At 42.1% G+C, this 10539-nt stretch overlaps 1 protein-coding gene across 1 annotated transcript; it reads left to right on the plus strand.

Moving 5' to 3' along the window:
• The first annotated feature begins 87 nt into the window (after positions 1-87).
• On the plus strand, positions 88-10303 carry dusp12 (dual specificity phosphatase 12). Its single transcript, XM_055642207.1, has 6 exons — positions 88-437; positions 3048-3161; positions 3255-3373; positions 4090-4180; positions 5705-5882; positions 9876-10303. The coding sequence occupies exons 1-6, from the start codon at positions 91-93 to the stop codon at positions 10035-10037; spliced, it is 1011 nt and encodes a 336-aa protein (XP_055498182.1). The 5' UTR covers positions 88-90; the 3' UTR covers positions 10038-10303.
• The last annotated feature ends 236 nt before the right edge of the window (positions 10304-10539 follow it).

The following is a 10539-nucleotide window of genomic DNA, read 5'->3' on the forward strand; positions in this document are numbered from 1 at the left end:
GAGGGGGGGGGGGGGGGGGGGGGGGGGGGGGACGCGGGTGCTGGGCAACCGCAAGCGCGCTCACGACGCCGACGCGTACGCAGTCCACGCATGGCGCCGTCATGCGCGATGACGTCAGCGTGCGTGGCCGTCGCCGTGGCCGTGGCCGCCGCCATGATCAATGATTATAGAGGAGCAAGATCTTTGGCCATGATCGCGGTGAGGAGCGGCCTGTTCCTGGGGGCAGCCGGCGATGTAGCGCAGCCTCGCAGTCTCCCGGACCGCGGCATCTCCCACGTCCTCACCGTGGACTCGCAGGAACCGCCGCCTCTGGGGGACGTTTGCGCGAAGTTTGTGCGGGCGCTGGACGACCCGTGCACCGACCTGCTCGGCCTCCTGGACGAGTGCGTGGGCTTCGTGCAGCAGGGGACGGCGGGCGGCGCCGTGCTGGTGCATTGGTACGGGCGGCAACCGCATCCTCAACACCCGGCTCGCTGCACCCCTCATCCTGGAGCACATCCCCATCAGACTCTGTATTCAGAGTCGCCAACCACACTTGGATGCAATAGGCCGCTGTTCCGAGTTAGGGAATGCACAGTTACAATTCCAAAGTTTCATACCTCTGAAAAGTTTAAGCAAGGGCAAGGAGTCATGTTCAGTGTAAAAACTTCCATTAATTCAGCCGCAAAACACATTGCTGTTGAACCTATAATAAAAGACGGTTTCAGTGAGCTGATCCCGTTTATCCGGTTTACACTTCTTGATGAAGAATGCCTTATCAGAGTTCAAAGATGAAATATAAAATCCCTTTCAATGGACAAATATCTTGTAGATGATTGATGGGTAGCTATTATTAGACAAAACAAAGCAATAGTATTTGTCACATGTGTAGTGAGATACAAAATACTGTTTTGCGTGCTCTTCAGGCATACAGCATTAGACGGATTTAACACGAGTTAAACACCAAACACAAGTACAGCAGGTAAGGGAAAGGAAATACAACGAAGAATATTGTGTTACAGTTACAGAGAAAGTGCTGATAAAAAAATAAGTGCAAGGGCAGCAACGAGATCAGGAAGATTGAGAAATTATCATTGGGTTGTGAGAAGTCAAGAATCTGATAACAGGGATGAAGCTGTTCTTGAATCTGGTGGCATGTGCTTTTGAATCTTCTGCCCAACGGGTGAGGGAAGAAGTGAGAAATACCAGGGTGTGAGTGCTTTGTGATTATGTTGGTTGCTTTCCGTCAGGTTATGTGAAGTGAGGATAAAGTTGATGGGGAAAGGGGGAAGGAGTGCAAATAGACAGTTTTGATGGGCTGGGCTGCAAGGACAGTACTGCAATGTATTGCTATCTAGGGCAGAGCTGTTGCCTTACCTTAATATGATGCTTTCCATGGTGTATCTGTTGAAAGTGGTAAGAGTTACTGGAGTTGTGTTGAGTTTCCTAAGACTTCTGAACAAGTGGCTGTATTGTTGGTGTGGTTGGACCAGGTCAAATTGCTACCTTAACACCATGCTCTGTAAGCTCTCTTATCTCCTTTCTATACTGTAATTGTCATTGTTCAAGGTCTGGCCCACCACAATGGTGTCATCAGCACACGTGCAAATAAAGTTAGAGCTGAATGTAGTCGCACTGATGCGTATAGGGAGTAGAATAAGGGGTTGAGGGCCCAGCATTATGGAGTACCAATGTTAAGAATTATTGTGGATAATGTTTTGTTGACTGTACTTACTAATTGCAATATTTAGGTCAGGCAGTCAAAGATCCTGTTGCAAAGGGGATGCTGAGATTTAGATTCAGGAATTTAGAGATTAATTTGGTTGAAATCATAGTGTTGAAGGAAGTCAAATAGGAGTTTGACATAGATGTCCTTGTCCAGATGCCACAGAGATGAGTGTAAGGCCAGAGAAATGCCACCTACCATTGACCTGTTGTGGCCGTAGGCATAATTGCAGTCGATCTAGACTACCTGGGAGGCAGGAGTTGATGTGTCTAACATCGCAAAGCACTTGATGATAGTGGACTACCAGACAATCATTAAGGCTTGCTACCTAGTATTTCTTTGGCACCAGGATGATAGTGATCTTTTTAAAATAGGTGGAAACCAGACTAGCAGAGGGGGAGGCTAAAGGTGTGTATGAATGCTCCTGCTAACTGATACACATAGTTGCTGAGGACATGTCCGTAGACTCCATCAGGGCCTATTGTTTTTCATGGATTCACTCTCAGGAAGGCTGCTCTGATGTGACTGCAGATACTGATGGGGATTTGTTGTACTATTTCACTGACTCTCTGTTCTATTCAAACCTAGAAAGCATTGAGCTCGATGGGGAGGGATGCATCGTCAGCAGCATCCCAGCGATACTGCTTGACGTCGCTTTGTAACATGTTACAGCATGCAAGCATTGCCACAATTGACGGGTGTCCATATTATTATTCTGGAACTCAAGCTTGGTTAGGAATTGTCTCTTGGTGTCCTTGATAGTGTTGCAAACGTCATTTCCTGAGCTCTGGAGCTACTTTAAAAAAAACACTCATGAACTGCATACAAAACCAGAACAAAGAATCTTGCTGATAAATTTGATATGTACCTTATCTGGTCATTTCACCTCAGTAAAACACCGTCATCCTTAGGATGTGATACGGCTGGACTATCATATTTTCTGAACCATTGGATACTCCAACACACTTTTTTAAAACTCTTTTAAAATCTTTAATAAATTTAGCAGTGAATCCTTTAAGTATAAGGACTGGGAAATCTAACCTGGTGAGTTTCATCTTTCAGATTGTATGTCATGACTGATTGCAAACCTACCCATGTTCCTGATCCCTCTGTGTTCCTAATTCTGACCCCAGCTCAAGTTTCTTGCGCAACCCACAAGCTGGACTCACAACCAACACAACCCATTTGCACTCTGGATCTCTGGCTCACTTCAGGGACCAATGAGTGAGATAGATGTTGAACCATTGAAAGGATAGCTGATGAGCAGAGGGAAAATGGCAGAGACTTTGTTGAATTATGTTGCAGAACTTTTAAGTCATAGTAAAATTATTTTGTTTCACAGTCATGCAGGAGTCAGCAGAAGTGCCGCTGTAGTAACTGCTTATATAATGAAAACTGATAACCTGAGTTTTGAAGAGGCATACAGTAAACTTAAAGCCATTAAACCAGATGTCAGGTAAGTTTCTTGCAATTACATAAGTATCAATGTTGCTATTTTAATTAATTTTGGGGGAAAGATTATAAAATGTTTTGTGTCTTCTGTTTTTAGGATAAATGATGAGTTTGTGAAGCAGCTAAAACTGTATGAAGTAATGGGCTATAAAGTGGATTTAACAAGTGCTGATTACAAACAATATCGACTTCAGAAAGTCACTGAGAAGTACCCAGGTAATCTGCCACTGCTGTCAGCTAGATTCTTGCAAGTTCAAGAACATTATTCAAATCATGAGATGATTTAAATTGCCACTTAATTATTTTACACTTTCTATCTCAAATCTGCTGTCTTATTTTTGCTAAATTGTTATATTAGCTCTTCTTTCATTCAGAATGTAGCAGGTGTCCACATTAATACAGCCTAACAAAAGAGGTTTTTGCTACTTAATTTGCATTAAGTTTCTTGTTTTCATCATTGCACTCGTGGTTTTGAACAAAGTACATTTCTACACCTACTTCTCCAATTCCTGTAACAATTACATTATTGAACGCAATTTCACTTGGCCTCTGACAAGTTCTTGAATATTTTGCAATTAATAATTTCAAATTCTCAAAATGAAGGTCATTGCATGGCTATTAAGCTCTCTCTGTCTGTCCTATTTATTTCACCTTGTGGATTCAGCAATATTTAACAAAAGTATGTAAAACAGTTACTTTGTTCTTGTCTTACAAACCAGAAATGTTTAATGCTGCCATCTAATCTTTCTTCACCAAACAGCATTAGGATCATAAATGATCCTGGTCTTGGACTATATAAAATATACATTAATATATGACAAAAATCAAATTATATTTTATGTGTATGTAACATCAGGTTAATGTGATTAATGATTTTCGTGTGCAAGAAAAGTATTTCAATTGTTTGTAAAAAACATTTTGTATAAATGTAGAACTGCAGAATTTACCGAAGGAATTATTTGCATTGGATCCCATGAGCCTGGGGAAAACCAGTGAAGCAATCTACAGGTGCAGAAAATGTAGGTGTGTGGAATTTATTTGAGAATCATACAACGCTGAATGATTTTAGGCAATAAACCACTTGAGGATCTCCTAACATTTTTTGTGCTCCTGACTGATCTGTGACTGTGTCTGAATACATTGTATACCAGAAATCTTATCAATTGCAGATTTAAAATTATCATTGACCCCATGTCAGCATTCATTTGAGGAAGTGAGTTCCAAAGTTCTACTGCCTTTGGCATGTAGAAATGTTCCCTGGCCTTGAAAATATCGCTCTCTGATGTTTAGAATGGGGCCATTAGCCTTAAAACTGCAGAAAAGACCCCTGTCTACCCTCCGTATCATTTCAACGACACAGAGTGATAGTCATACAGGGTGAAAACAGGCCCTTCGGCCCAACTTGCCCATCACCAACCAACATGTCCCATCCACACTAGTCTCACCTGCCTGTGTTTGACCCGTATCCCTCTAAACCTGACCTATCCATATACCTGTCCAAATGTTTCAGAAATGTTGCAATAGTATCTGCCTTAACTTCCTCCTCCGGCAACACATTCCATACACCCGCCAAGCTTTGTGTAAAAGAAGTTACCCCACAGGTTCCTATTAAATCTTACCCTCCTCACCTTAAACCTGTGTTCCTCAGATTCTCGATTTTCCCTGCTCTGGGCAAGAAACTCTGCGTCTACCCGTTCTATTCCTCTCATGATTTTGTACATCTCTATAAAATCACCCCTCATCCTCCTGTACTCCAAGGTACAGAGTCCTACCCTGCTCAACCTCTCCCTGTAGCTCAGGCCCTCGAGTCCTAGCAACATCCTGATAAATTTCTCCATGCATTTACAAAATATCAAAGTAATGTATTAGGACGCTAATATACACGGGGTTTTTCCTCTGCACTCTCTCCAGCTTGACAGCATCTTTCCTATAACATGGTGCCAAAACTGAACACAATACTCTAAAGTAGAGAAAAATGCTGGAGAAACTGGGTGAGGAAATTAATCTATGGAGTGAAGGAAATAGGCATTGTTTCAGTTCGAAACCCTTCTTAAGACTGATGTGAGGGTGGAGGGGGGGGGGGGGAGGAAGAAAGGAAGAGGTGGAGTCAGAGGGCTGAGAGAGAGCTGTGAAGGGGAGGAGAAAGTAAGGACTACCTGAAATTAGAAAAGTCAATGTTCATACCGCTGGGGTGCAAACTGCCCAAGCGAAATATGAGGTGCTGCTCCTCCAATTTACGGTGGTCCTCACTCTGGCCATGGAGGAGGCCCAGGACAGAAAGGTCGGATTCAGAATGGAAGGGGGAATTGAAGTGTTGAGCCACTGGGAAATCAGGTTGGTTATTTCGAACCCGATACCTTTTCGTCTAATCCTTCTCATACAAATATTGGGATTTTAATAGACGTACAAAAGTTATAAACTTAGCAGTTCAATATAATTCAATCTTTCATTTATGCAAATACTATAATTTTAGGTATTGTTACCATTTTCAGTGTCAAATATGTAGCTGTTCTTGGTAAAGTTGCTCCTTCCAAAATCTAATTTCAGGCGTTGTTTATTTCGTGGCTCAAGTAATTTGACTCATGCACCTGGAACTGGACCAGCAGCCTTTGGTCACAAGAGGTTGACTCAAACCCGAGGTGGTGATAAGACTAAATGTACATCATATTTCATTGAACCAGTGCAATGGATGGAGCCTTCACTACTTGGTGTTTTGGATGGACAGGTAAAGTACAACAGATCGATAACTATCTCTAATAGCTCCAAGTATGTATATTATAATACATATGGGAGTATATCTGTGCTATCTGTGCTATACACTTTGACTTGTCAGGAATGTATAATATATACAATGTGTTGGCAACCAAACAAAAATAGCCACCTTGAGTTTTCAGTGTAAAATATTAGATATTTTAAGTTGTCCAATTTTCAGTGTAGATTATATTTGTTAATCTTATGTTAAAGTACATCCAGTATTAGTCCATTAATGTAGTTCAGTTACTTTGATGAACTCATTTCAATGTGATTTTTGATGCAGGAAATCAAAATCAGTGGATAAATGACAAATATACCTTTGACATATCAACATTTAACAATTAAAAATATGCTTCCAGCATGTAAGCAAGATAAATGTAGATAAGTTTAAAAAAAAAAGGTATAGTTAGTACTAAGTAAGTACTAAGCAAAAGATGTAAAGATACATATGTTTGCTAAAGGCGTGATTTTGATTTTGGGGAGAAGATAAAATCGGGCCGTGCTTTTGATTTTGGGAGAAGACAAACAGAACTGACCTGGCAGACCCGCTGTTTCTGCTTGTTCATGCCCTACTGAATTAATTTCCACTGTACCTCGACTCAATCTTATCCCCCCCCCCCGGTCCAATCCCTCCCTCCCTAAGAAGCCTCACATGCTCTTCGTCTCTTCAATTACTTCTGTTTTCCAGGCCCCCACTCCCTCATCTTTACAATGGATTTCCAGTCATTCTACACCTCCATCCCCCACCAAGAGGGTCTAAAAGACCTCAGACCGCAGAACCAGCAAATTTCCATCCACCAATACTCTCCTCCGCCTAGCACAGCTGGTCCATACCCTCAACAACTTCTCCTTCGACTCCTCCCACTTCCTCAAGATCCAAGGCGTAGCTATGGGCACTCGCATGGGCCCTAGCTATGCCTGCCTCTTTGTAGGGTACGTCGAACAATCCCTGTTCCACGCGTACACTGGCCCTATCCCCAAACTCTACCTCCACTACATTGACGAGTGCATGGGTGCTACCTCCTGCATCCATGCAGAACTCACTGACTTCATCAACTTCACCACTAGTTTCCATCCTGCACTCAAATTCATGTGGACCATCTCCGACATCTCCCTGCCATTTCTAGATTTCACCGTCTCCATCACAGGAAACAGGCTTATGACCGACATCTACTACAAACCTACTGATTCCCATAACTAACTTGACTACATTTCTTCCCACCCTTCTTCTTGTAAATACTCCATCTCCTACTCCCAATTCCTCCGTCTACACCGCATCTGCTCCCAGGACAAGGTTTTTCATACCAGGGCATTGGAGATGTCCTCATTCTTTAGGGAACGGGCGTTCCTCTCTTCCATTATAGGCTCTCACTAGGGTCTCCTCGATATCCCGCAGCTCTGCTCTCACTCCCCCTCCCCCTTCTCGTAACAAGGACAGACTCCCCCTTGTCCTTACCTTCCACCCCATCAACCGTGTTGTACAACATATAATCCTCTAACATTTTCGCCACCTCCAAAGTGATCCCACTGCTGGCCGTATCTTCCCAACTCCACCCTTTTCTGCTTTCCACAGAGGCCGTTCCCTCCGTAACTCCCTGGTCAACTCGTCCCTTCCCACCAAAACCACCCCCTCCCCGGGTACTTTCCCAGGCAGCCGCAGGAGATTCAACACCTGTCCCTTTAACTTCCCCACTCAACGCCATCCAAGGACCCTGACAGTCTTTCCAGGTGAGGCAGAAGTTCACTTGCACCTCCTCCAACCTCATCTACTGCATCCGCTGTTCCAGGTGTCAACTTCTCTACATCTGCGACACCAAGCGCAGGCTCGGCGATCGTTTCACTGAACACCTCCACTCAGTCCGTCTTTACCAAGCTGATCTCCCGGTGGCTCAGCACTTCAACTCCCCCTCCCATTCCCAATCTGACTTTCTGTTCTGGGCCTCCAATATTGTCAGAGTGAGGCCCAGCGCAAATTGGAGGAACAGCACCTCATATTTCGCTTGGGTAGTTTACACCCCAGCGATATGAACATTGACTTCTCTATCTTCAGGTAGCCCTTGCTCTTTCTCTTCATTCCCCCTACCCTTCCCAGTTCTCCCACTAGTTCCACTGTCTCCGCCTACATCCTTTCTTTGTCCTACCCCCTCCCCTGACATCAGTCTGAGAAAGGGTCTCAAACCGAAAGGTCACCAATTCCTTCTCTCCATTGATGCTGCCTCACCTGCTGACTTTCTCCAGCTTTCTGTGTCTACCCTATGTTTGCTAAGTATGATTCTGGATATTAAAAATATTTAACATCTACTGGTATGTTTTTATGCCTATATGTTTTATTTATTTATCCAAATTTACTCATGCCCATTACATCGCCTTCAGCTTTCAGCATGATTATTTGTGAACAGGAAAGTAGCCTGAATGGCATCATGTCTAGCTTGGCAGACCTCTATATCTCATGCCAAGTTTCACCAAACGGCTTCCACTCTCTTCTGCCTCCGCAGCAAAATAACTGAATGTCACTCTCTTTCGAGGTTGAAGCTTGATCCAACCCCTGTGTATATTAGTGTCATAGTTAAGTATTCATTTGACGTTTTGTGAATGCTTGGAGAAAATGGCAGAATAGATTAAAATCGGAATCAATCTCATTAACAAAGCTGTGCCTACCTGAAAAATGAAGGCCAGATTCCCTGGTCTCATTCTGGGTGTGTCTCACTGGCAGTGTACCAAATCTGTGCACAGACACCTCGAATGAACAGGTTGATGTCTAAATCAACATATCCTCCCCTCGGCCATGTCTATTCATGCTATCCAAGCCTGTCAACACTGACATCCAATACAAGGTTGCATCAGCAAGCATGGGGGCAGAATGTACAATAACCTCGTTCTACCAGTTGACACATTTATTTATCATTGTTGCTCACTTTTGCTGACACAAAGTAGAGGGAGTCATGGCCATCACATTTACATGAGATCCCACCCTCAAGCACCCTTCTTATTGACCATTCTACTGAACATACCCAGCTAACATGAATCGGTGTTAAACTTTTCCAAACTTGCATTAACCAACGCACAGTCAACCAATTCAGATGGTCAACCTGTGATAATCCCTTGTCCAAAACTGATAGTGTCTCATATCATTAACATATTACAACAGTTCAACTTGGAGAGAAAGGTGATAGAACTAAACACTTGTCTGGTGTCACTTTAGTATTGCTTGAATGAGTAAACTTCAACAATTAAAATTTCGGTAAATATGGGATGATTTCTGTTTTAAAGATGCTGTGTAAAACCAAACTACTTTTGCAAGTTTCTAAATCATACTGACCTTGCATCACCTACTGCTGACACTATTTTTGATTAGCAGTTCTATGCCCCAGAAAGCTTATTTTGACCCTTTGCCCACAACCTATTCCAGAGTTGTGTCTGCTGTTCCTCTTATAACAGATGAGTTGCTATCTATATGCCTTTAAAGAGATAAGTAACCTTGGTACCATAAGATACCATCTTCCCTGGCACGGAGAAAACTGGAATAATTCAGTGGCAAAATTGTTTCCTGTATTGATGCAGAAGTGAAATACGTGCAACAGTAGAGGAGAATATTGCGAGGGAGAGTAAAAAAAAGGGTTGAAATTTGAAGGTTGAAAACAGATCGGTTTTAAAAAGGATCATTATAGCACACAGAGGACAGAAATAGGAAAACAGTGTACATCAAAACCTAAAATAGTTTAAAGTAGGTTTGAAAATATGTGCATCCTATGGAATTTTCAATTTTTGCACTTAAAAACTACAATACATTGGAAAGTTGTACTTATGATGACAACAAAGATGGCCTTGCAATCAAATTCTGTTCATATTCCTCCCCAAAAAAGCCGTAAATGTTGTTTCCTAATGGTGCACTGTATAACTGTCGGTAAAATTGAAATAAGATGTACACTAATTGTTTTCCACATTTTCATGTTTTTTTCCAAAGTTGCTTTGCCCAAAATGCAACTGCAAGTTGGGATCTTTTAACTGGCACGGTGATCAGTGTTCCTGTGGACGTTGGGTGACTCCTGCTTTTCAGATACACAAGAATCGAGTTGATGAAATGAAACATTTAAATATTGCCAGTGTTGAAAATGTAAATAGTTGAATAATACACCCGTTTGATTGTACCATGTACTTGCAAAGCTGGTTAAGTAAAGAAACGTTTCCTCCTTATTTCATCTTAACTTAAACAGCATAACCTGATAAAGAAAAGGAAATAACGGCATTACTTGGGGTATTTAACATATTTCCAGCAAATATTATCTAAACATCCAACATTGTACTGCAAACTATTTTTTATATGTATGAAGGAACTGCAAACTATTTTAATAAATGGACCAAGAATTGTTTGAAATAAATACTTTAAGCAGTTATGGTTTCATATTGATAAATTTGAAATGGACATCTTTGCATTACCAAAGATTAAAATGTTTCATCTTTCATGATTGCAACCCACAGAAACAAACGCTGAGGCTGTCAATGTTATAAAGATAATGAAGCGGGTGCTTCTGAAGCCTCCGTAAGTGCAGTTAATTTTATTTAATCTTGGCTGTCCTGCTCCTGTACAAGTTGCATTTCTATTTTTGGGTGTGTAGAGTTGAACAATA

Source organism: Leucoraja erinacea, chromosome 10 (genome assembly GCF_028641065.1).
Source record: "Leucoraja erinacea ecotype New England chromosome 10, Leri_hhj_1, whole genome shotgun sequence".
Classification (NCBI taxonomy): domain Eukaryota; kingdom Metazoa; phylum Chordata; class Chondrichthyes; order Rajiformes; family Rajidae; genus Leucoraja; species Leucoraja erinaceus.